The sequence below is a fragment of the Chiloscyllium punctatum genome, chromosome 28 (genome assembly GCF_047496795.1).
Source record: "Chiloscyllium punctatum isolate Juve2018m chromosome 28, sChiPun1.3, whole genome shotgun sequence".
Classification (NCBI taxonomy): domain Eukaryota; kingdom Metazoa; phylum Chordata; class Chondrichthyes; order Orectolobiformes; family Hemiscylliidae; genus Chiloscyllium; species Chiloscyllium punctatum.
This window is the reverse complement of record NC_092766.1, coordinates 8958569-8985782: the sequence shown is the minus strand read 5'-3', so window position 1 is coordinate 8985782 and position 27214 is coordinate 8958569. Positions and strand designations below refer to the sequence as shown.

At 47.2% G+C, this 27214-nt stretch overlaps 1 protein-coding gene across 2 annotated transcripts in view; it reads left to right on the top strand.

The window, feature by feature from the left end:
• The window catches only part of LOC140453984 (integrin alpha-10-like), a 98557-nt gene that overhangs the window by 44280 nt on the left and 27063 nt on the right, over positions 1 to 27214 (top strand). For both annotated transcript variants that reach the window (XM_072548894.1, XM_072548893.1), the window contains exons 9-15: positions 533 to 699; positions 13226 to 13368; positions 18340 to 18450; positions 18548 to 18633; positions 22882 to 23023; positions 25644 to 25736; positions 26435 to 26511. In XM_072548894.1, the coding sequence (XP_072404995.1) occupies positions 533 to 699; positions 13226 to 13368; positions 18340 to 18450; positions 18548 to 18633; positions 22882 to 23023; positions 25644 to 25736; positions 26435 to 26511 (819 nt within the window). The remainder of the gene's footprint in view (positions 1 to 532; positions 700 to 13225; positions 13369 to 18339; positions 18451 to 18547; positions 18634 to 22881; positions 23024 to 25643; positions 25737 to 26434; positions 26512 to 27214) is intronic.

Sequence of the window (27214 nt, the reverse complement as noted above, 5' to 3'; positions counted from 1 at the left end):
GAACTATCGAGTCCCCAATTATTATTGCTCTGCTCTTCTCCACCCTTCCCTTCTGAGTAGCGGGGACAGGCTCCGTGCCAGAGGCCTGAGCCCCGTTACTTACCCCTGGTAAGTCGTCCCCCCCACAAGTATCCAAAACGGTATACTTGTTCTTGAGGGGAACGACCACAGGGGGTCCCTGCACTGGCTGCTTCCTCCCAGTCCCCCTCACTGTCACCCATCTATCTGCCATCTTTGGAGTTACTACTTCCCTATAGCCCTGCCCTCGCTTCCACTATCTCTGTCTCTCATCTGTTTTCTCTTGTGTAGTGCAGTTAGATCTAATGCTTGTTCTCTTTCCAATTCCAGTCTCTCTGCCATCCACTCCTTCTGTTGTTCTGGGGTGTTCACTGTCTCTTCACTGCACTCTCCTCTCCAACATTATTCCCTCTCCCCCCAAAAATACCTCTTTCTCCCTCCCTCCCTCCCTCTCTAATGCAGACTGACTCTGCTCAATCATTTTCTTACCACACCTTTCAAACTCTGACTCTAGGATACTGCGGGTGGTCCAGGTGAATGCCTCCGTTACGTTCAGTCCTCCCTTCATCAATATGCTCCTACGGAACTGCCAGAGAAATGACAAAGATGTCACCTGTGTTACTGCCACTGTCTGTTTCACCACAAGAGCAAAGTCGCCCGGACTGAGCAACAGCACTCTGGGTAAGTGTGTCCTCTAGGACTCTGCAAGGTAACAGGCAAAACAAATACTCCGGCTGGGCGGTTTGTGTGGAGAGAGGAACTGAAATAGACTTTCAAGGAGATGACTTTCATTGGATACTTGGCAGCTTGGATCTTGGATTTTTCAGGCAAAACTGAGGACTGCAGATGCTGGAGATCAGAGTCAAGATTAGTGTGATGCTGGGAAAGCACAGCAGGTCAGGCAGCATCCGACGAGCAGGAAAATCGAGGTTTTGGGCATAAGCCCTTCATCAGGGATGGGCTGCATCGTTCCTGATGAAGAGTTTATGCCCGAAACGTCGACTCCCCCAGCTCCTCGGATGCTGCCTGACCTGCTGTGCTTTTTCAGCATCACACTAATCTTTGATCTTTCAGACATTGAATCATTTGTACAGGCCCTTCAGCCCACAGTGGTACAGTACAGGCACTTCTGCCCACAGCAGTACAGTACAGGCCCTTCAGCCCACAGTGGTACAGTACAGGCCCTTCGGCGCACAGTGGTACAGTCCAGGCCCTTCTGCCCACAGTGGTACAGTACAGGCCCTTCTGCCCACAGCAGTACAGTACAGGCCCTTCAGCCCACAGTGGTACAGTACAGGCCCTTCAGCCCACAGTGGTACAGTACAGGCCCTTCTGCCCAGAGTGGTACAGTCCAGGCCCTTTGGCCCACAGTGGTACAGTCCAGGCCCTTCTGCCCACAGTGGTACAGTACAGGCCCTTTGGCCCACAGTGGTACAGTACAGGCCCTTCTGCCCACAGTGGTACAGTACAGGCCCTTCTGCCCACAGCGGTACAGTACAGGCCCTTCTGCCCACAGTGATACAGTACAGGCCCTTCTGCCCACAGCAGTACAGTACAGGCCCTTCAGCCCACAGTGGTACAGTACAGGCCCTTCGGCCCACAGTGGTACAGTCCAGGCCCTTCTGCCCACAGTGGTACAGTACAGGCCCTTCTGCCCACAGTGGTACAGTACAGGCCCTTCTGCCCACAGCAGTACAGTACAGGCCCTTCAGCCCACAGTGGTACAGTACAGGCCCTTCGGCCCACAGTGGTACAGTACAGGCCCTTCTGCCCAGAGTGGTACAGTACAGGCCCTTTGGCCCACAGTGGTACAGTCCAGGCCCTTTGGCCCACAGTGGTACAGTCCAGGCCCTTCTGCCCACAGTGATACAGTCCAGGCCCTTCTGCCCACAGTGGTACAGTCCAGGCCCTTCTGCCCACAGTGGTACAGTACAGGCCCTTCTGCCCACAGTGATACAGTACAGGCCCTTCTGCCCACAGTGATACAGTCCAGGCCCTTCTGCCCACAGTGATACAGTACAGGCCCTTCTGCCCACAGCGATACAGTACAGGCCCTTCGGCCCACAGTGATACAGTCCAGGCGCTTCTGCCCACAGTGGTACAGTCCAGGCCCTTCGGCCCACAGTGGTACAGTCCAGGCCCTTCTGCCCACAGTGGTACAGTCCAGGCCCTTCTGCCCACAGTGATACAGTCCAGGCCCTTCGGCCCACAGTGGTACAGTCCAGGCCCTTCTGCCCACAGTGGTACAGTCCAGGCCCTTCTGCCCACAGTGGTACAGTCCAGGCCCTTCTGCCCACAGCGGTACAGTCCAGGCCCTTCGGCCCACAGCGGTACAGTCCAGGCCCTTCGGCCCACAGCGGTACAGTACAGGCCCTTCGGCCCACAGCGATACAGTCCAGGCCCTTCGGCCCACAGCGGTACAGTCCAGGCCCTTCTGCCCACAGCGGTACAGTCCAGGCCCTTCTGCCCACAGCGGTACAGTACAGGCCCTTTGGCCCACAGTGATACAGTCCAGGCCCTTCTGCCCACAGTGGTACAGTCCAGGCCCTCTGCCCACAGTGGTACAGTACAGGCCCTTCTGCCCACAGTGGTACAGTCCAGGCCCTTCAGCCCACAGTGGTACAGTCCAGGCCCTTCTGCCCACAGTGGTACAGTCCAGGCCCTTCTGCCCACAGTGGTACAGTCCAGGCCCTTCGGCCCACAGTGGTACAGTCCAGGCCCTTCGGCCCACAGTGGTACAGTCCAGGCCCTTCTGCCCACAGTGGTACAGTCCAGGCCCTTCTGCCCACAGTGGTACAGTCCAGGCCCTTCGGCCCACAGTGGTACAGTCCAGGCCCTTTGGCCCACAGTGGTACAGTCCAGGCCCTTCGGCCCACAGTGGTACAGTCCAGGCCCTTCTGCCCACAGTGGTACAGTCCAGGCCCTTCTGCCCACAGTGGTACAGTCCAGGCCCTTCGGCCCACAGTGGTACAGTCCAGGCCCTTCTGCCCACAGTGGTACAGTCCAGGCCCTTCAGCCCACAGTGGTACAGTCCAGGCCCTTCTGCCCACAGTGGTACAGTCCAGGCCCTTCTGCCCACAGTGGTACAGTACAGGCCCTTCAGCCCACAGTGGTACAGTCCAGGCCCTTCTGCCCACAGTGGTACAGTACAGGCCCTTCAGCCCACAGTGGTACAGTCCAGGCCCTTCTGCCCACAGTGGTACAGTCCAGGCCCTTCTGCCCACAGTGGTACAGTACAGGCCCTTCGGCCCACAGTGGTACAGTACAGGCCCTTCGGCCCACAGTGGTACAGTCCAGGCCCTTCGGCCCACGATGTTGTGCTGCCATTTATCTTAATCTGAGATCAATCTAACCCACACACCCCTCAATTTACTGCTGTCCATGTGCTTGTCCAACAGTCTCTGACTCTACCACCACCACTGGGAGTGCATTCCACACACCCACCACTCTGTGTAAAGAACCTCCCTCTGACATCTCCCCTATACCTTCATCCAATCACCTTAAAATTATGCCCCCTCATGTCAGCCATTTCTGCCCTGGGGAAAAGTCTCTGTCTATCTTCTCTATCTCTGCCTCTCATTACCTTGTACACCTCTATCAAGTCACCTCTCTTCCTTCTACTCTCCTTGTGAAAAGCACAAGTTCACTCAACCTGGCTTCGTAAGACTCCAGACCCACAGCAATGTGATTGGCTCCTAGCTGCCCTCTGGGCAATTAGGGATGGGCAAGAAACGTTGGGCTGGCCAGTGACACCCTCCTCCTGTGAATGAATTCAACATTAATATTAAATTAATGGTGTAACAGGTCACAAGTATGTGTTTAGTCTTTTGCCTTTCACATTTCTTAGTTGAACCAGCTTTTCGAATTGGTTGAGAACTCACAGTCATTAACCAGCGCTGAGTTGTGAGTTAATCAGAATGTCCACTCAGCTCCTGTAAAGGTCTCTAACCTATCAACTCGAGCTATCGCAGACCGAACAATATGCTCTGTTTTAGTAATGCGAACAGCAGCTGCTGTTAGACCTTGTGAATGGTCAGTGCTTATTCTAGTGGTGTTACTTGAATGATTTTTATTTGCGGTCAGTATGAACTGCTTCTCTGTCTATCTTCTCTATCTCGGCCTCTCATTACCGTGTACACCTCTACCAAGTCACCTCTCTTCCTTCTACTCTCCAGTGTGAAAAACCCAAGTTCACTCAACCTGGCTTCGTAAGACAAGCCCTCTAATCCAGGCAGCATCCTGGTAAATCTCCTCTGCACCCTTTCTAAAGCATCTATGTCCTTTCAATAATGAGGCAACCAGAACTGAATACAATATTCCAAGTGTGGTCTACCCAGGACTCTATGGAGCTGCAGCATAACTTCGCGGCTCTAAAACTCAATTCGCCTGTTAATGAAAACCAAAACACCATATGCCTTCTTAACAACCCTATCAACTTGGGTGGCAACTTTGAGGGATGTATGTACATGCACCCCCAAGATCCCTCCCTTCTCCAGACTGCCGAGAATCCTGTCTTTAACCATGTATTCAGTATTCAAATTTGACCTTCCAAAATTAATCTCTTTGTATTTATCAAGGTTGAACTCCATCTGCCACTTTTCAGCCCAGCTCTGCATCCTGTCAATGTCATGTAGAATCCTGCAACAGCCCTCAATGCTATCTACAACACACCGACCTTTGTGTCATCAGCAAACTTAGTAACCTACCTTTCTCCTTCCTCATCCAAGTCATTTATAAAAACTACAAAGAGCAGAGACCCAAGAACAGAATCCTGGAGGACACTACAGGTCACTGACCTCCAGGCAGAATACTTTCCATCCATTACCACTCACTGTCTTCATTCGACCAGCCAATTCTGTATCCAGACAGCCAAATTTCCCTCTATTCTGTACCTCCTAACTTTCTGAATGAGCTTACCGTGGGGAACCTTATCAAATGCCTATTGATATCCAAGTACAGCACATCCACTGCTTAACCTTCATCAACTTCCCCCGTCACATCCTCAAAGAACTGAATAAGACTTGTAAGACATGACCTGCCCCTCACAAAGCCACGCTGACTATCTTTAATCAAACTACGTTTTTCCAAATCATCCTTTCCAGCACCTTGCTGACTACAGACATAAGAGCTAGTGAGGGCAGTAATAGGAGGTTAGAGCAGATGAATGCATGCCTGAGGAGCTGGTGCAGGGGAGAAGGATTCACATTTTTGGATCATTGGAATCTCTTCTGGGGTAGAAATTACCTGGACAAGAAGGGCAGATTGCACCTGAATTGGAAAGGGATGAATATACTGGCAGGGAGATTTGCGAGAGCTGCTCAGGAAGATTTAAACTTGTAAGGTGGGGGAGTGGGACTCAAGGAGATAGTGAGGAATGAGATCAATCTGAGAATAGTACAGTTGGGAAAGGGAGCAAGTCAAACAGTCAGGGCAGGCAGGGATAAAGCAGAGAATAAGGTCAGACTGATAAATTAAACTGAATTTATTTCAATGCAAGAGGCCTAACAGGGAATGCAGATGAACTCAGGGCATGGTTAGGAACATGGGACTGGGATATCATAGCAATTACAGAAACATGGCTCAGGGATGGGCAGGACTGGCAGCTTAATGTTCCAGGATACAAATGCTACAGGAAGGATAGAAAGGGAGGCAAGAGAGGAGGGCGAGTGGCATTTATGATAAGGGATAGCATTACACCTGTGCTGAGGGAGGATATTCCTGGAAATATATGCAGGGAGGTTATTTGGGTGGAACTGAGAAATAAGAAAGGGATGATCACCTTATTGGGATTATATTATAGACCCCCCCCAATAGTCAGAGGGAAATTGAGAAACAAACTTGTAAGGAGATCTCAGCTATCTGTAAGAATAATAGGGTGGACATGGCAGGGGATTTTAACTTTCCAAACATCGACTGGGACTGCCATAGTGTTAAAGGTTTAGATGGAGAGGAATTTGTTAAGTGTGTACAAGAAAATTTTCTGATTCAGTATGTGGGTGGACCCACTAGAGAAGGTGCAAAACCTGACCGACTCTTGGGAAATAAGGCAGGGCAGGTGACTGAGGTGTCAGTGGGGGAGCACTTTGGGGCCAGCAACCATAATTCTATTAGATTTAAAATAGTGATGGAAAAGGATAGACCAGATCTAAAAGTTGAAGTTCTAAATTGGAGGAAGGCTAATTTTGATGGTATTAGACAAGAACTTTCGAAAGTTTGAACTGCTGTGTTCTTCCAGCACCACTAATCCAAGAACTTTTGAAAGCTGATTGGGGGCAGATGTTCTCAGGTAAAGGGACGGCTGGAGAATGGGAAGCCTTCAGAAATGAGATAACAAGAATGCAGAGAAAGTATATTCCTGTCAGGGTGAAAGGAAGGGCTGGTAGGTGTAGGGAATGCTGGATGACTAAAGAAATTGAGGGTTTGGTTAAGAAAAAGAAGGAAGCATATGTCAGGTATAGACAGGATAGATTGAGTGAATCCTTAGAAGAGTATAAAGGAAGTAGGAGTATACTTAAGAGGGAAATCAGGAGGGCAAAAAGGGGACATGAGATAGCTTTGGCAAATAGAATTAAGGAGAATCCAAAGGGTTTTTACAAATACATTAAGGACAAAAGGGTAAGTAGGGAGAGAGTAGGGCCCCTCAGAGATCAGTAAGGCGGCCTTTGTGTGGAGCAGCAGGAGATGGGGGAGATACTAAATGAGTATTTTGCATCTGTATTTAATGTGGAAAAGGACATGGAAGATATAGAATGTAGGGAAATAGATGGTGACATCTTGAAAAATGTCCATATTACAGAGGAGGTAGTACTGGATGTCTTGAAATGCACAAAAGTGGATAAATCCCCAGCACCTGATCAGGTGTACCCTAGAACTCTGTGGGAAGCTAGAGAAGTGATTGCTGGGCCTCTTGCTGAGATATTCGTATCATCGATAGTCACAGGTGAGGTGCTGGAAGATGGGACATTGGCAAATGTGGTGCCACTGTTTAAGAAGGGTGGTAAGGGCAAGCCAGGGAACCAGTGAGTGTGACGTCGGTGGTGGGCGTGTTGTTGGAGGGAATCCTGAGGGACAGGATGTACATGTATTTGGAAAGGCAAGGACTGGTTAGGGATAGTCAACATGGCTTTGTACATGGGAAATCATGTCTCACAAACTTGATTGAGTTTTTTGAAGAAGTAACAAAGAAGATTGATGAGGGCAGAGCAGTCGATGTGATCTACATGGACTTCAGTAAGGCGTTCGACAAGGTTCCCCATGGAAGACTACTTAGCAAGGTTAGATCTCATGGAATACAGGGAGAACTAGCCATTTGGATACAGAACTGGCTCAAAGGTAGAAGACAGAGGGTGGTGGTGGAGGGTTATTTTTCAGACTGGAGGCCTGTGACCAGTGGAGTGCCACAAGGATCGGTGCTGGGTCCTCTACTTCTTGTGATTTACATAAATGATTTGGATGTGAGCATAAGAGGTACAGTTAGTAAGTTTGCAGATGACACCAAAATTGGAGGTGTAGTGGACAGCGAAGAAGGTTATCTCAGATTACAACAGGATCTTGACCAGATGGGCCAATGGGCTGAGAAGTAGCAGATGGAGTTCAATTCAGATAAATGCGAGGTGCTGCATTTTGGGAAAGCAAATCTTAGCAGGACTTATCCACTGAATGGTAAGGTCCTAGGGAGTGTTGCTGAACAAAGAGACCTTGAAGTGCAGGTTCATAGGTCCTTGAAAGTGGAGTCGCAGTTAGATAGGATAGTGAAGAAGGTATTTGGTATGCTTTCCTTTATTGGTCAGAGTATTGAGTACAGGAGTTGGGAGGTCATGTTGCGGCTGTACAGGTCATTGGTTGGGCGAATTTTGGAATATTGCGTGCAATTCTGGTCCTTCCTATTGGAAGGATGTTATGAAACTTGAAAGGGTTCAAAAAAAAAGATTTGCAAGGATGTTGCCAGGGTTGGAGGGTTTGACCTATAGGGAGAGGCTGAACAGGCTGAGGCTGTTTTCCCTGGATCATCGGAGGCTGAGGGGTGACCTTACAGAGGTTTATAAAATCATGAGGGGCATGGATAGGATAAATAGACAAGGTCTTTTCTCTGGGGTCGGGGAGTCCAGAACTAGAGGGCATAAGTTTAGGGTGAAAGGGGAAAGATATAAAAGTGACCTAAGGGGCAACCTTTTCACGCAGAGGGTGGTACATGTATGGAATGGGCTGCCAGAGGAAGTGGTGGAGGCTAGTCCAATTACAGTATTTAAAAGGCATCTGGATGGGTATACGAATAGGAAGGTTTTGGAGGGATATGGGCCAGGTGCTGGCAGGTGGGACTAGTTTGGGTTGGGCTATCTGGTCAGCATGGATGGGTTGGACCGAAGGGTCTAATTCCATGCTGTACATCTCTATGACTCTATGACTGACTGGTCTGTAATTCCCAGGGATTTCTCTATTCCCTTTCTTGAACAGAGGAACGATTTTCGCCTTCCACTAATCATCTGGTATTACTCACATGGAGAGTGAGGAAGAAAAGATCATCACTAGAGGCACAGCAATCTCATTCCTGTCTTCCCATAGTAACCTTGGATATATGTGGTCCGGTCCTGGGGACTTATCTATCTTGATGTTTCCCAGAATTTCCAGCACATCACTTCCTTAATACCAATCTGGTCAAGCCTATTAACCTGGTCCATGGTGTTCTCACTATCAACAAGGTCCCTCTCTCTAGTGAATACTGAAGCAAAACACACATTTAGGGCCTCCCCTACCTCTTCAGACTCCAGACACAAGTTCCCTCCACTCTCCCTGATCAGCCTGCCCTCTCTCTGATCATTCTCTTATTCCTCACATGTGTAGAACGCCTTTGGGTTTTCCTAATCCTTCCTGCCAAGGCTTTTTTGAGTCCCCTCCTAGCTCTCCTCAGTCCATTTTTGAGTTCTTTCCTAGCTACCTTGTAATCCTCTAAAGCTGTGCCAGATCCTTGCTTCCTCAACATTAAGTGAGCATCCTTCTTCCTCTTAATGAGAAGCTCCTCTGCTCCTGTCATCCAAGGCTCCTTCACCTTTCTATTCCTTGTGTGTCTCAGTGGGATAATGTTATCCAACACTCACAACAAGTGCTCCTGAAACAACCTCCACATTTCTGCTGTGCCTTTCCCATAGGACAATTGTTCCCAATTTATACTCCACAGCTCCTGTCTAATAGCAGTTTCCTCTCCCCCAATGAAATGACTTCTGGAAATCCAAGTACTTCTCTTGAAATGGGAGTTTTAGCATCTGCCTGGTCTCCTCAGGAGCTACATATAAACTATCCTCCTACTCCAAAACTCGAGCTGTAATTCACTCCAGGATATCTCTTATTCTGTATAAAACCTCTCCTGAATCCCTTGGATTGGATTCCTGTACCACGTGGATAGAATGCTGGTTATACAACAATACCTGAACGAGTTTCTTTCATAGTAACAGACAGAGCAAGACAGTAATGCCGAACAATCACTCAGTAATTTGGCAGGCGTAATTGTATTTCTCTTCCTTAGTTAAGTCATTTGCGTAAGTTGTAATATACTGAGACCCCCAGCGCCAGTCCCTCCATTTCATTCTGCTAATCAGACCTATTTAAGCACACTCTGTTTTCTGACAGCCAGCCAATATTCTATCCATACTAGTCTTCTTCCATAAACTCTTACTTTTTACAATAACCTTTTCAAATGCCTTCTGGAAATCCAAGTACAGTCCGTTAACATGTTTCTCCTTATACACAGCGCATGTTCCTCCTTCATGGAAGCCACTGTAATTTGGTTAAACATGATTTCCCTTCGAAAAAAAACCACACTGATTCTTCCTGGCTACCTTAAACTTTCCTCCGAATGCAGCTCGAACCTTGTTCATGATTGATACGGACACCTTCTCTGTGACTCAGAGCAAGCTGACTGACCGATAGTTTCTGCCTCCCTCTTTTGAATAGAATGGTAAGATTTGCTACTTTCCAGCATTTCCACAAACTAACACGTTTTGGAAAATTTGCATCAGTATTACCTGATCATGCACCCACTGGTTGGGAGTCATGTAGAAAGATAATAGTGGTTCACAGAATCACAGAATCCCTACAGTGTGGAAACAGGCCATTTAGCCCAAATGTACGTTTCGGGCAAAAGCCCTTCATGATGAAGGGCTTTTGCCCAAAACGTCGATTTCGCTGCTCGTTGGATGCTGCCTGAACTGCTGTGCTCTTCCAGCACCACTAATCCAGTATTTGGTTTTCAGCATCTGCAGTCATTGTTTTTACCTTATTTAGCCCAAATGGTCCACACCAAACAGTGTCCCACCCAGACCCATCCCCCTGTAAACTCCTGCACTTTCCATGGCTAACCCACCTAGCCTGCAGATCCCTGAAAACTACAAGCAATTTCCCATAGCCAATCTGCCTAACCTGCGCATCTTTGGACTGCGGGAGGAAATTGGAGCACTTGCCGGAAACCCACGCAGACACGGGGAGAACAGTCACCTGTGCCTGGAATCAGACATGGCCGGTCAATGCTATGAAGTAGTAATGCTAACCACTGAGCCTTTGTGCTGCTCCACAGAGCAGTCAACTCAACACCAGGACATCTCTGCAGGACTTCCTCAGGGTAGTATCCTAGGCCCAACCATCTTCAGCTGCTTCCTCCAATCATAAGGTCAGAAGTAGGAATGATCCCTGATGGCTGCACAGTGTTTAGCATCATTCACAACTGCCCAGTTACTGAAACAGTCCCTCAACAAGACCTGGATAATTTCCAGGTTTGGGCTGTCATGTGGCAAGTAATACTCAGCTCACATAAATGCAAATCAATGATCATCTCCAACAAGAGAGAATCCAACCATAATCCATTCACCAATAAATCCTCTGCTAATCAACATCATGAGGTAGCCTGGATCTGTGATTCATGCACAACGATGCCCAGATCCCTCTGCACTTACACACTTTGAATCTACTTCCCATTTAAATAATTATTTGCCTTTTTAATTTTCTGGCCAAAATGGACAGCCTCACACTTAACCAAATTAAACTCCACCTGCTGGATTCTGGCCCACCCTCTGAGCCTAACAATATCCATCTGGAAACTCTATTTCCTCATCACTGCTTGTTTTCTTACCAATTTCAATGTCATCAACGATATATGCTACTGAACACCCTGTCCTGACTTGCTGATCTTTATATAGATTGTAAATACTTGAGGTCCAAGAACTGACTCCCACTAGTTACAGGTCTCCATCCAGAGAAGGACCCTCTGCTTTCTGACAGTCAGCTAATCGTCCATGCAAGCCCATACCATACCCTTCATCCCTTGGGATCTCAACTACTGGATCAGTCTTTTATGCGACACCTTGTCAAATGCCTTCTGGAAAACTAGATATACCACATCCTCTGGTTTGAGAGTGTGGTGCTGGAAAAGCACTGCAGGTCAGGCAGCATCCGAGCAGAAGGAGAATCGATGCTTCGGGCATAAACCCTTCACATATATGACATCCTCCAGATCCCCATTATCCACCTTGCTAGTTACATCTTCAAAGAACTGCAGCAAGTTTGTCAAGTATGACTTACCCTTCATGGAACTGCGCTGACACTGGTGAATTGACCTTTTGTTTTTCCAAGTGTTCACTTACTTCCTCCTTTATGATTGACTCCAGCAACTTCCCCACTACCGAGGTCAAATTAACTGCTCTATAGTTTCCCAATTTTTACCTATCTCCTTTTCTTTTTAATTAGGATGTCACATTAGCATGTTTCTAATCCACTGGTACCTTTCCAGAATCCAGGGAATTATGGAACATCATAACTAATGTATCCTCTGTCTCTGCTGTCACCTCCTTTAATGCCCCAGGCCTCAGAGGCTTATCAACCTTTACTCCCATCAGTTCACTTAATGCCTTCTCCCTAGTTATAGTAATCTCACCAAGTTCCTCCATAGTAACTGCAATTTTTAGGAATAAATTATTATCTTTCACTGCGAAAATAGGCAAAATATTGATTTAGTGTCTCTGTCATTTCCAAGTTTCCCATTATTATCTTGTCATTGTCATCCTGTAAAGGGCAAACATTTACTTTCATTACTGTTTTCCTTTTTATATACTTATAGAAACTTGGTATTAGTGCTTATGGTTTCTGCTCGTTTCCTTCCATAGTTCACCTTAGCACTTTTGATTTTGTATTTTGCAACACTTTGCTAATGTTTAAAGCTCTCCCAATTCCCCCAGAGTACCCCTAACTCTGGCATTATGATATGACCCAGCTTTTGCTTTTGTTATCCATGACTTTCTTGTTAAGCCATGGATAATCTTTCACCTTTATACACTTCCTCTTCCTCTCAGGAATATACTTTAATGGTGAGGCATTTAGTCTTTCCCTAAACATTTGCCACTGTTCTGGATGGGGGCAGCTCCAACAACACTCTAGAAGCTTGACATCATCCAGGCCAAAGCAACCTGCTTGATTGGCACCACATCCACAAGCATCCCCTCCCTCCTCCCCTGACACTCAGCAGCAGCACTGTGTACTATCTACAAGAGACACTGCAGGAATTCACCAAAGCATCCTCCAAACCCACAACCATTTAGGGGGACAGATCAGCCAGCTCAACTTCCTTCCCAACAGCATTGTGAGGGTCCCTTCATCAGTGGACTGTAGTGTTGAAGAAGACAGCTCTCCAGCACCTATTCCAGAGCAGTTAAGGATTAGCAGTAAATGCTGGCCCAGCCAGTGAAGCTTAAATCCCATGAATGAATGGATTTATCAGGAAGGGCATGAATCACAGAACAGAACACACCACAGACAGAAAGATTATGAGAAAGACATGGGCAGTCAGGAGATAATGCTTAGTGGAGGCCCAGCATGTATTTGAAAGTTTCTGAACTGAAGGAAGGAGGGAACACCGAGAGTTCTAGAGTTGCCCAGGTTTGGGGTGATGGGAGAGAATAAAGAGAGGAGGTGGGAGAGTTTACATTTCAGTGATGTGGGGAGGAGAAGAGGCCAGGGTCTCAGATATGACTCTATATGTTTATGACTGGACACCCTGCACCCATGACATGAATCAGCAGCTTCTGTGGTGTGGCTGTGTGAAGCATGTCTTAGCTGGTCAGTGCTGGCTAGAAACAAGCTCCGCTCATAATGAATATCAGATGCTTAAGAAGAAACTGTGTCGTTACCTGATGTCTGAATTACTCTGACTGCCGGTCTGTTACAGATCTGTATTATAACATTGTGTTGGATGAAAAGAAGTTTGCTCCCAGGGCCTTGTTTGATGGAAGTGACCAGAGGCAGAAGGAGGAAGTTATTCATCTTCTGACTGATGGACTGAAATGTCACAGCCTTCACTTTCAAGTCATTGTAAGTACTGGAATCTCTCCCAGTTTGCTGTAGAAATGGCACTGGATATGAAGGCCTGCTATCAATGTTTATATACTGTCTGATCATCGATGTCAGTGTTACGCCTGTACCTACAGCCTACAGGCTGCAATTGTTACAATGAAATAGCTGCTCCTAACATGGCCGAAGCCAAGGCTGAAAGGCAATAACTGGATACTTTGCTGGGTTTCTGATCTGGGTGTGTGTGTTGCTGGGTGTCTGATCTGGGTGTGTTTTTTGCTGAGTGTCTGATCTGGGTGTGTTTGTTGCTGGGTGTCTGATCTGGGTGTGTGTGTTGCTGGGTGTCTGATCTGGGTGTGTGTGTTGCTGGGTGTCTGATCTGGGTGTGTTTGTTGCTGGGTGTCTGATCTGGGTGTGTTTGTTGCTGGGTGTCTGATCTGGGTGTGTTTGTTGCTGGGTGTCTGATCTGGGTGTGTTTGTTGCTGGGTGTCTGATCTGGGTGTGTGTGTTGCTGGGTTTCTGATCTGGGTGTGTGTGTTGCTGGGTGTCTGATCTGGGTGTGTTTGTTGCTGGGTGTCTGATCTGGGTGTGTGTGTTGCTGGGTTTCTGATCTGGGTGTGTTTGTTGCTGGGTGTCTGATCTGGGTGTGTTTGTTGCTGGGTGTCTGATCTGGGTGTGTGTGTTGCTGGGTGTCTGATCTGGGTGTGTTTGTTGCTGGGTGTCTGATCTGGGTGTGTTTGTTGCTGGGTGTCTGATCTGGGTGTGTTTGTTGCTGGGTGTCTGATCTGGGTGTGTTTGTTGCTGGGTGTCTGATCTGGGTGTGTGTGTTGCTGGGTTTCTGATCTGGGTGTGTGTGTTGCTGGGTGTCTGATCTGGGTGTGTTTGTTGCTGGGTTTCTGATCTGGGTGTGTGTGTTGCTGGGTGTCTGATCTGGGTGTGTTTGTTGCTGGGTGTCTGATCTGGGTGTGTGTGTTGCTGAGTGTCTGATCTGGGTGAGTTTTTTGCTGATTGGCTGATCTGGGTGTGTTTGTTGCTGGGTGTCTGATCTGGGTGTGTTTGTTGCTGGGTGTCTGATCTGGGTGTGTGTGTTGCTGGGTTTCTGATCTGGGTGTGTGTGTTGCTGGGTGTCTGATCTGGGTGTGTTTGTTGCTGGGTTTCTGATCTGGGTGTGTGTGTTGCTGGGTTTCTGATCTGGGTGTGTGTGTTGCTGGGTTTCTGATCTGGGTGTGTTTGTTGCTGGGTGTCTGATCTGGGTGTGTTTGTTGCTGGGTTTCTGATCTGGGTGTGTTTGTTGCTGGGTTTCTGATCTGGGTGTGTTTGTTGCTGGGTGTCTGATCTGGGTGTGTTTGTTGCTGGGTGTCTGATCTGGGTGTGTGTGTTGCTGGGTGTCTGATCTGGGTGTGTGTGTTGCTGGGTTTCTGATCTGGGTGTGTGTGTTGCTGGGTGTCTGATCTGGGTGTGTGTGTTGCTGGGTTTCTGATCTGGGTGTGTTTGTTGCTGGGTGTCTGATCTGGGTGAGTTTTTTGCTGATTGTCTGATCTGGGTGTGTTTGTTGCTGGGTGTCTGATCTGGGTGTGTTTGTTGCTGGGTGTCTGATCTGGGTGTGTGTGTTGCTGGGTGTCTGATCTGGGTGTGTGTGTTGCTGGGTGTCTGATCTGGGTGAGTTTGTTGCTGGGTGTCTGATCTGGGTGTGTGTGTTGCTGGGTGTCTGATCTGGGTGAGTTTGTTGCTGGGTGTCTGATCTGGGTGTGTGTGTTGCTGGGTGTCTGATCTGGGTGTGTTTGTTGCTGGGTGTCTGATCTGGGTGTGTGTGTTGCTGGGTGTCTGATCTGGGTGTGTGTGTTGCTGGGTGTCTGATCTGGGTGTGTTTGTTGCTGGGTGTCTGATCTGGGTGTGTGTTTGTTGCTGGGTGTCTGATCTGGGTGAGTTTTTTGCTGGGTGTCTGATCTGGGTGTGTGTGTTGCTGGGTGTCTGATCTGGGTGAGTTTGTTGCTGGGTGTCTGATCTGGGTGTGTGTGTTGCTGGGTGTCTGATCTGGGTGTGTTTGTTGCTGGGTGTCTGATCTGGGTGTGTTTGTTGCTGGGTGTCTGATCTGGGTGTGTGTGTTGCTGGGTTTCTGATCTGGGTGTGTTTGTTGCTGAGTGTCTGATCTGGGTGAGTTTTTTGCTGATTGTCTGATCTGGGTGTGTGTGTTGCTGGGTGTCTGATCTGGGTGTGTTTGTTGCTGGGTGTCTGATCTGGGTGTGTGTGTTGCTGGGTGTCTGATCTGGGTGTGTGTGTTGCTGGGTGTCTGATCTGGGTGTGTGTGTTGCTGGGTTTCTGATCTGGGTGTGTGTGTTGCTGGGTGTCTGATCTGGGTGTGTGTGTTGCTGGGTGTCTGATCTGGGTGTGTTTGTTGCTGGGTGTCTGATCTGGGTGTGTGTGTTGCTGGGTTTCTGATCTGGGTGTGTTTGTTGCTGGGTGTCTGATCTGGGTGTGTGTGTTGCTGGGTTTCTGATCTGGGTGTGTTTGTTGCTGGGTGTCTGATCTGGGTGTGTTTGTTGCTGGGTGTCTGATCTGGGTGTGTGTGTTGCTGGGTTTCTGATCTGGGTGTGTGTGTTGCTGGGTTTCTGATCTGGGTGTGTTTGTTGCTGGGTGTCTGATCTGGGTGTGTTTGTTGCTGGGTGTCTGATCTGGGTGTGTGTGTTGCTGGGTGTCTGATCTGGGTGTGTGTGTTGCTGGGTGTCTGATCTGGGTGTGTTTGTTGCTGGGTGTCTGATCTGGGTGTGTGTGTTGCTGGGTGTCTGATCTGGGTGTGTGTGTTGCTGGGTGTCTGATCTGGGTGTGTTTGTTGCTGGGTGTCTGATCTGGGTGTGTGTGTTGCTGGGTTTCTGATCTGGGTGTGTGTGTTGCTGGGTTTCTGATCTGGGTGTGTTTGTTGCTGGGTGTCTGATCTGGGTGTGTTTGTTGCTGGGTGTCTGATCTGGGTGTGTGTGTTGCTGGGTGTCTGATCTGGGTGTGTGTTTGTTGCTGGGTTTCTGATCTGGGTGTGTGTGTTGCTGGGTGTCTGATCTGGGTGAGTTTTTTGCTGATTGTCTGATCTGGGTGTGTTTGTTGCTGGGTGTCTGATCTGGGTGTGTGTGTTGCTGGGTGTCTGATCTGGGTGTGTTTGTTGCTGGGTGTCTGATCTGGGTGTGTGTGTTGCTGGGTGTCTGATCTGGGTGTGTTTGTTGCTGGGTGTCTGATCTGGGTGTGTGTGTTGCTGGGTTTTTGATCTGGGTGTGTTTGTTGCTGGGTGTCTGATCTGGGTGTGTTTGTTGCTGGGTGTCTGATCTGGGTGAGTTTGTTGCTGGGTGTCTGATCTGGGTGTGTGTGTTGCTGGGTGTCTGATCTGGGTGTGTTTGTTGCTGGGTGTCTGATCTGGGTGTGTGTGTTGCTGGGTGTCTGATCTGGGTGTGTGTGTTGCTGGGTGTCTGATCTGGGTGTGTGTTTGTTGCTGGGTTTCTGATCTGGGTGTGTTTGTTGCTGGGTGTCTGATCTGGGTGAGTTTTTTGCTGATTGTCTGATCTGGGTGTGTTTGTTGCTGGGTGTCTGATCTGGGTGTGTGTGTTGCTGGGTGTCTGATCTGGGTGTGTTTGTTGCTGGGTGTCTGATCTGGGTGAGTTTGTTGCTGGGTGTCTGATCTGGGTGTGTGTGTTGCTGGGTGTCTGATCTGGGTGTGTGTTTGTTGCTGGGTTTCTGATCTGGGTGTGTTTGTTGCTGGGTTTCTGATCTGGGTGTGTGTGTTGCTGGGTGTCTGATCTGGGTGTGTGTTTGTTGCTGGGTTTCTGATCTGGGTGTGTTTGTTGCTGGGTGTCTGATCTGGGTGAGCTTTTTGCTGATTGTCTGATCTGGGTGTGTTTGTTGCTGGGTGTCTGATCTGGGTGTGTGTGTTGCTGGGTGTCTGATCTGGGTGTGTTTGTTGCTGGGTGTCTGATCTGGGTGTGTGTGTTGCTGGGTGTCTGATCTGGGTGTGTTTGTTGCTGGGTGTCTGATCTGGGTGTGTGTGTTGCTGGGTTTTTGATCTGGGTGTGTTTGTTGCTGGGTGTCTGATCTGGGTGTGTTTGTTGCTGGGTGTCTGATCTGGGTGAGTTTGTTGCTGGGTGTCTGATCTGGGTGTGTGTGTTGCTGGGTGTCTGATCTGGGTGTGTGTTTGTTGCTGGGTTTCTGATCTGGGTGTGTTTGTTGCTGGGTTTCTGATCTGGGTGTGTGTGTTGCTGGGTGTCTGATCTGGGTGTGTGTTTGTTGCTGGGTTTCTGATCTGGGTGTGTTTGTTGCTGGGTGTCTGATCTGGGTGTGTTTGTTGCTGGGTTTCTGATCTGGGTGTGTGTGTTGCTGGGTGTCTGATCTGGGTGTGTGTTTGTTGCTGGGTGTCTGATCTGGGTGTGTTTGTTGCTGGGTTTCTGATCTGGGTGTGTGTGTTGCTGGGTGTCTGATCTGGGTTTGTTTATTGCTGGGAATGACTGCCTGATGTATTGACATCCCTGACTTTGATGAGTATTCGGAGTGTTTCTGTGACACATTATACCACAATGCCGATGTGTAAAATCTGTGGTGGGATCTGCAGTAATATGCAGACACTAAGTTTGATGTGTAGACTCTGGCACTTTGTGGCTTTGAATCTATCAACAGGAGACAAGGTTTTTTCCCTGGGGTGTGGGAATTCAAATGTAGAGAGTATAGATTTAAGGTGAGAGGGGAAACATTTAAAAGGGACTTAAGGGGCAACTGTTTCACACAGAGGTGGTGTGTGTATGGAATGAGCTGCCAGAGGAAGTGGTGGAGGCTGGTACAATTATAATGTTTAAAAAGCATCAGGATGGGTAGACAATTTAAAGGGATATGTGCCGGGTGCTGACAGGTGGGGCTTGATTAGGTTGGGATATCTGGTCGGCAGGGACGAGTTGGACTGAAGGGTCTGTTTCCGTGCTGTACATCTCTATGACTCTACAACATTTGCTACCTCTGACACAGGATACAGCTGACTACATTCGGCCCATTGGGTTCACACTACAGTTTAGTTTGGCTGAACAGCCTGCGGGGCCAATTCTGGATGACGGTTGTGTAACTACAGTTAAAAACTGGGTAAGTCTCTGTTGGACTGTATCGCTCAGATCGACAGGCACAAAGCTTTGTTGTGAAGTTTGCTGAAGTATCCCTGTTTTCAATTTCACACTTTCAGATTCCCTTCTTTAAAGACTGTGGGGACGATGATGAATGTTTGACGGACCTTGCGTTGCAGGCACACTTGGATATTTCAGGATCTAGGCAAGAAAATATTTATTGCCAACGGTTATTGTCAGTTGTTGGCGCTGGAATCATGAGGCTAAAAATCATTATTTCGAGATGTCGGTGTTGGGCTGGGGTGTACAAAGTTAAAAATCACACAACACCAGGTTATAAGAACAAAAGAAGAACAAAGAAAATTTACAGCCCAGGAACAGGCCCTTCGGCCCTCCAAGCCTGAGCCAATCCAAATGTACTGTCTAAACCTGTCGGTCAATTCCAAAGCATCTGTATCCCTCTGCTCCCCACCTACTCATGCATTTATCTGGACACATCTTAAATGAATCTACCGTGCCTGCCTCTACCACCTCTGCTGGAAACATGTTCCAAACACCCACCACCCTCTTTGTGAAGTACTAGCCACATGTATCCCCCTTAAACTTTCCACCTCTCACCTTGAAAGTGTGACCTCTCGTTATTGAATCCTTCACCCTGGGAAAAAGCTTGTCTCTATCCACCCTGTCTCTACCCTTCATGATTTTATAAACCTCAATCAGGTCCCCCCTCAACCTCCTCTCTTCTAGTGAAAATAAACGTAACCTACTCAAAACTCTCTTCATAGCTAGCATCTTCCAAACCAGGCAACATCCTCATAAACCTTCTCTACACCCTCTCCAAAGCGTCCACATACTTTTGGTAATGTGGCGACCAGAACTGTACACAATATTCTAAATGCAGCTGAATAGTCCAACAGGTTTAAATGGAAGCACTAGCTTTTGGAGCGTCATTCCATACCCATAGGGAGGGCCTCAACTGGGACCTTGGGTTCAGGTCACATTACAGGTGACCAGTATTGCACTATACACACACACACACACACACACACACACACAGGCACTCCTGTGCACACATACACACGTTTACACAGACACTCACACACACCCCTACAGACACACACTCCCACACTCACATATGCAACCCCTCACAGACTTAGACACTCTACAACTGTACACTGATATGCACACACATATACACTCTCTCTCACACTCATCACACCCCACCCCAGACAGACAGACAGACAGACAGACACACACACACACAAACCCACATGCGCACATATACATATACGTTTATGGGGTGAATTTGTACTTGCAGAGTTACATTGTACTTTGCTCAAAAACTGCATGAATTCATTTAAGACTCTGTTAACTCACTTTTTAGATTAGAATCAGTCTAAACTTTACGGCACAGACAGGGAACACAGGGGGCTAACACCTTCAACGTTATCTGGTTAACACCAATTGTTACAGTTAACCTGAGAATGCAACTTTTAAAGAAAGTTTTGTGATTTACACATGAAAGAAGTGAAACTATCACTGTATTCGAACAGATGAAAGACTCAACAAACAATCAAGGTATTTTTCAATGGAGAATTTCAGTTACATCACACTGTAAACATTTGCTATAAATTCTCTATCTTACAATTGTGTCCTCCACAACTACCTGATGAAGGAGCGGGGCTCCGAAAGATCATTAGGCTCTGTAATAACTGTTATGTTTCCCTCTGAGCCACTTGGAAATATATCACCATTCCTACACTGATGCTGAGTCACAATCCTGGAACTGCCTCCCTTATGGCATTATGGATCTACCTCCACTGTGTAAACTGCAGCAGGTGAGAAGGGCAACTCATTACCACCTTCTCAATGACCACTAGGGAGGTATATTTAATGCTGGGTCAGTGACCCCCCCCCGGTCCCATGAGTGAATGTTTAAAAAGCAGTAAGGAGTACAGCTGCTGTCTCCCTAATTCCTCTTCTGATGCAGGTTTCACAGATAACACCTATCTACCAATGAGCCACCTGAATAGCTAACAGGCAAACAAGGAGCAGCAGAAGGTCATTCAGCCCCTCAAGCCTGTCCCACCATCCCAAACGATCATGTCTGATCTGATTGAAACCTCAAATCCCCATTCCCACTTAGCCCTGAAAGCCTTTCATCACCTTTCCTAACAAGAATCTGTCTACCTCTGTCTTTAAAATATTCAAAGACTCTGCTTCCACCCTCTTTTCAGGGAGAAAGTTCCAAAGACCCTTTGAGTATAGGACTTGGGACGCCATGTTGAGGTTATTGGTGAGGATGTTGGTGGGGCCTCTTCTGGAATACTGTATCCAGTTCTAGTCTCCATGTTACAGGAGAGATATTAACAAGCTAGAGAGGGATCAGAAGAGATTACCAGGGTGTTGGTGGGAGTGGGGGGGTTACTTATAAGGAGATGCTGGATGGACAGGGACTGTTTCCACTGTAGTGTAGGAGGTTTATATAATCATGAGGGGTATATGTCATGTGAATGGCAATTGTCTTTTCACTAGTGTAGGGGAGTTCAAGACTAGGGCACATATTTTTAAAGTGAGAGGGGTAAGATTTAAAAAGGACATAGGGGCAACTTTTTTTACATAAAGGGTGGTTTGTGTGTGGAATTAAATTCCTGTGATTTTTGAATACAAGGCTGTGATTTTTGAATAGGTGACTTTGATTTTTAAACAGGTGACTTTGATTTTTAAATAGGAGACTGATTTTTAAATAGGAAACTAAGTTTTGAATATGAGACTGTGATTTTTGAATATGAGACTGTGATTTTTAAATAGGAGACTATGATTTTTGAATAGGTGACTGATTTTTGAATAGGAGACTGTGATTTTTAAATAGGTGACTGTGATGTTTGAATAGGAGACTGTGATTTTTGAATAGGAGACTGTGATATTTGAATAGGAAACTGTGATATTTGAATAGGGGACTGATTTTTGAATAGGAGACAGATTTTTGAATTGGAGACTGTGATTTTTAAATAGGAAACTGTGATTGTTGAATAGGTGACTTTGATTTTTAAATAGGAGACTGATTTTTAAATAGGAGACTGATTTTTAAATAGGAAACTGTGATTGTTGAATAGGTGACTTTGATTTTTAAATAGAAGACTGATTTTTGAATAGGAGATTGTGTTTTTTGAATAGGTGACTGTGAGTTTTGATTAGGAGACTGTGATTTTTGATTAGGAGACTGTGATTTTTGATTAGGTGACTGTGATTTTTAAATAGGAGGCTGTGATTTTTAAATATGAGACTGATTTTTATATAGGAGACTGATATTTAAGTAGGAAAATGTGATTTTTAAATATGAGCCTGATTTTTGAATAGGAGACTATGATTTTTTAATAGGAGGTTGTGATGTTTAAAAAGGAGACTGTGTTTTGAATAGAAGACTCTGACTTTTGATTAGGAGGCTGATTTTTGAATAGGAGACTCCGATTTTACAACAGTGATCCCTAGTTTTAGATTCTTTCATCAGCAGGGGCATTCTCTCCATATTTGCCTTGTCAAGACCCTTCAGAATCTTATATGCTCCAGTCAAGTCATTGCTTTCATGACTAAACTCCAGCAGCTTCAAGCCTAGCCTGATGGCGGCACGGTGGCACAGTGGTTAGCACTGCTGCCTCACAGCGCCAGAGACCTGGGTTCAATTCCTGCCTCAGGCGACTGACTGTGTGGAGTTTGCACATTCTCCCCGTGTCTGTGTGGGTTTCCTCCGGGTGCTCCGGTTTCCTCCCACAGTCCAAAGATGTGCAGGGTCAGGTGAATTGGTCATACTAAATTGCCTGTAGTGTTAGGTAAGGGGTATGGGTGGGTTACGCTTCGGCGGGTCGGTGTGGACTTGTTGGGCCGAAGGGCCTGTTTCCACACTGTAATGTAATCTAATCTAATCTAACCTTTCCTCATAAGATGAATCATCTTCCCCACCCCATTCTCAGCATTAGCCTGGTGAACTCTCACTGAATTGCTTCCAATGTAATTGCGCCCTTCCTTCAAATAAAGTGGCCAATAGTGTACTCAGTGCTCCAGGTGTGCACTACCAATGCCCTGTATAGTTGAGGAATAACTTCCCTATTTTTGTATTTCATTCCCTTCACGATCAATGAGAACATTAAATTGGGTTTCCTCCTGTGCCGACTGATTGTGAAAGAGAATGTTGGTGAACAGGCTGGCCAATCAGAGCATCGCTGCCTCTAGTCTAGAACACTCTACATCCCAAAGAAACTTCCTGGGGAATGATCAGGAATGGGAACAGGACTGATGCTAACACCCACAAACTGACCCGTACCAAGTCTGATCACAATCTCAGCAGGAATCAAACACCCAGCTTGTATTCTTGCTGAGCTGCATTTACCCATTGGGCTGACTAGTATTTCTTGAGTTTGTGTATATTTGTCATTTTTATAATACACTATTTCAGACAAAGTCCTTACATTGTAAAAAGCTATCGGCAGAGGGTGTCAGCAATAGTGATGCTGGAAAACAGGAACGAAAATGCTTACAATACAAGCCTCAACATCACCTTTTCCAAAAACCTGCTCTTCACCAGTCTCCTTGTGAAGGTAAAACAAATTTAAGTTCCTCTTTCTCATGTCTTTTGGATGATTCCTTTCATGTGCACTGTGAGCTATTAAGAGGTTTGATGGAGTTTGATATAGATAAATGCGAGGTGTTGCATTTTGGAAAGACAAACCAGGGCAGGATTTACACAGTTAGTGGTAGGGTCCTGGGGAGTGTTGTTGAATAGAGAGACCTAGTGATGCAGGTATATAGTTCCTAGAAAGAAGCATTACAGGTAGACAGGGTGAAGGAGGCACATTTGCTTTCATCAGTCAGAGCATTGAGTACAGGAGTTGGGACATGATGTTAGGGATGTACTAGACATTGGTAAGGCCATGTTTGGAATTGTGCTTTTCCTGTGAAGGAATATTAAATAATTCCTCCCACAGTCCAAAGATGTACAGGTCAGGTGAATTGACCATACTAAATTGCCCATAGTGTTAGGCGCATTAGTCAGAGGGAAATGGGTCTGGGTGGGTTACTCTTTGGAGGATCAGTGTGAACTGGTTGGGCCGAAGGGCCTGTTTCCACACTGTAGGGAATCTAATCTAATCTAAACTCCACGGCTGGTCTCCCATCACCAAGGCAGTCTGTAATTACACATGAACAGTCCCTGACTTTAGTGCTGCCTGTTCAGAGTATCTCTGACATTCCTGATTATATCTGTCAGCCAGGGCTCTCAGATTGGATCAGGTTAACATCCCCAATTAGGGAACTCAGATTCTATGAGGTCCAGCCAGCTGACTTGTTACAATCACTACAGAAGGAAGTTATTAAACTGGAAAGGGAGCAAAATAGGTTTACAAAGATGTTACCAAGACTGAATAGGCTGGGGCTTTTTCTCCCTGGTGCGTAGGAGGCTGAGGGGTGACTTTATAGAGGTTTATAAAATCATGAGGAGCATGGATAGGGTAAATAGACAAGGTCTTTTCCCTGGGGTGGGGAAGTCCAGAACCAGAGGGCATAGGTTTAGGGTGAGAGTGGAAAAGTTAAAAGGGACCTAAGGGGCAACTTTTTCATACAGAGGGTGGTGTGCATATGGAATAAGTTGCCAGAGGAAGTGGTGGAGGCTAGTACAATTACAAGATTTAAAAAGCATTTGGATGGGTACATGGATAGGAAAGGGATATGGGCTAAATGCAGGCTAGTTTTAGTTTAGGAAACTTGGTTGGCATGAACAAGTGGGCCGAAAGGTCTGGTTCTGTGTCATAGAGTCAGGCAGCACACTGTCACCTCTAAGACATTTGAACAATTGGAAAGCTTCCTTGGAAAAAGATACAAGGCTAGTTTTTAGTGAAGGGGAGTCCCCTTCACACTGATTAAGGCACATGCAGCTGCGAACCTTGGTTATATAGTTCACAGAGTTTGTGAACTTTTGTTTGTGAAGCAAATAGTGCTTCACCATAAAATCCAAGATACACAATTCTTCCTCATTCTCCATGTCTGGCTATACCTGACCACAGCACTCTATTCACACTGCTCATCCACTACCTCCCACTTGCGTTCCACCAACAACTCTCCCATTGGCATCAAGAAATCTCCACCAATCCCTGTTTCCTTCCACTCCAGAAAGCTCAAAGAGCCTTCTGCCATTTTCCCCAATTCATTCATTCCCCAAGATCAGCTCTTGTCCCATGTGACTGACTCCACAAAATCTCCTGTCTTGTCATCTACTCCTATCATCAGCTCTTGGAAAGACTGAGCTTTGTTGAGTTCAACAGCAGGAACACTGACGCCAATTTCTGGGCCTCCAGCCCAGAACTGTACCTTAGTGCCTGACGTTTTACCCCTTTTAGCTGAGATAGAACCAGGTAGCAGACAGCCTTGATGCTGTTCCATCTTCAGCGACTTTGTATTATCACATCATCGACCTCACCCTGTTCCCCTCCATCTGTCTCCTCCCCTAAGATGTGACCTCTAAGTTTTGGGCTATAATTTAAATTCAAATTCCAACTTTAATTTGTTCATCCGAAACTTTAGTTGGTAAGGCATCAGGAAATAGCCTGGTGAAACAACTCAGGAAATTCAACTCAAATTGTAACCAATACTTGCCAAAGCAGGGCAGGGGCTTTATGGGTGTACTGTAGCTCTTACCTTCAGCTTTCAGGACACAGGTCCCTGCAACAACTTGAGGGTCTCCTGTTTTCACTTGGACAGCAGGATGTTACCTTCAGACTTAGGTGGGAGGGAGATTGGGAGCTGTGGGGGGGGGGGCCTGGAGAAGAGTGTCAGACAGAGGAGGGGCTGTCAAATGGGGGACAGTCAGGGGGAGGTCAGACGGGGTCGGGTGGACTATCAGGTTCAGGGATTCGAACGGGAAAGGGAGTCAAGTGGGGGAAGGTCAGGCAGGGGACAGTCAGAAGGGGTCAGTCAGACGGGAGGGTTAGATTGGGGAGGTCAGACAGGGAAACGAGGGGAGTATCAGGTTCAGGGGTTAGAGAACGGGAAAGGGAGTCAAATGTGGGGAAGGTCAGGCAGGGGACAGTCAGAGGGGGTAGGGTAGGGTGGTGGGTACAGATGGGTGACTGGGGTGAGGGTTGTACTATGGGAGGGCTGGTCGGGTAGCAGGAGAGGCCCTTTCCTGTGGTAAATTAATCCTGTGTTGTTTATTTGTTTTTCCAGGATGATGCACAGAATAAGGTTGAATGTCTGGTGTTATCGCCACACCACAGGATCTGCAACGTCAGTTTCCCGGTCTTCAGATCTCTGATGCAGGTATTTCCTTCAGGAGACATTGTAGGCTTCATCTGTCAGGAGGGTGGGTGCTGGAGGAACATCTGGCCTTGCAATAGGCATCGGGTGCTCCACACTCCTTCAGATCTCCCCTACAGCTTCTGAGACAGTGACAGAGCAGGAACTCAGAGCTGGACTCTCTCCTCCTCTCAGTCACTAGTGGATCTTGGCAAGGCATTGACGATGGGGCTCACGTGGATTTTCTACATCACTGCAGGCAGTAGGTAATTGTGCCTTAAATCCACTATTTTCTACTGCTGCTGGTCTGAGCTCCCCCAGTTGGAGCTGAGCATGGTACAAAGTCAATTACCTGTGCCTTGAGTCCAGAGAAGGAAATTGGTGAACATCCCACTCCAGATCAATACCAAGTGACTCCTGAAGGAAGGTGCATTCATGTGAAATTAGCTGAGGATAGATTTGATAAAGTGCTGCCCTCACCGTTGACTAGCCAATGTGTAATCTCCATGAACCTCATGTAGGAAGGAGGTTTACTGAAATCGGGGACTCGAATTCCATTGGAGGAACAGAGCCCGCTCGGTCAGGAGAGAAAGTAGAGAACAGGATTAATAAGGGCATGTTGGAAACTACACTGAGATGGGAAATGTGTGTTCATTGGGTTCTCAAGAGAATGGGGCTTCATTAGACACCTGTTAAATGAAGTTTTTTTCCTTTCCACGCAGGTCTCCTTTCGTATGGAGTTTGAGTTTCATTGTTCACACCTATTGGATGAAGTGGAGCTCTACATCAGTGTAAGCAGGTCAGATGATGGGAAACCTTCATTGCTTGCTTCCATTTTGACTTCCTTCTGCATGTTACAAGCTGTAGACAGGCAGGTTTAACTGGTCTCAGGATGAACAGTCTTTAAGGCCAGGCTGGATCAGCCACAAACCCCCAAACACAAGGGGCTGATAGGACGATTCCTGGTTCTCATGCTCTCACATCTCAAATCAGCACTGCAGCATCGACACAGACAAGACATTGAGCTGGTCCAAATAAATCCCTGCTGCTAGTGCTTCTGTTCCCAGCAAACTCTACTCTCTCACCTCTCCGTGTGCTCTCTCCTGACTCTCTCCATGACTCTCTCTTCCTGACACTCTCCCTCACTCCCTGACCCTCCGAGAGTTAGACCCTCACTCCCTGACCCTCCGAGTGTTAGACCCTCACTCCCTGACCCTCCGAGTGTTAGACCCTCACTCCCTGACCCTCCAAGTGTTAGACCCTCACTCCCTGAACCCCCGAGTGACAGACCCTCACTCCCTGACCCTTCGAGTGTCAGACCCTCACTCCCTGACCCTTCGAGTGTCAGACCCTCACTCCCTGAACCCCCGAGTGTTAGACCCTCACTCCCTGACCCTCCGAGTGTTAGACCCTCACTCCCTGACTCTCCAAGTGTTAGACCCTCACTCCCTGACAATCTCACTGACACTCTCCCTCACTCCCTGACTCTCCAAGAGTTAGAC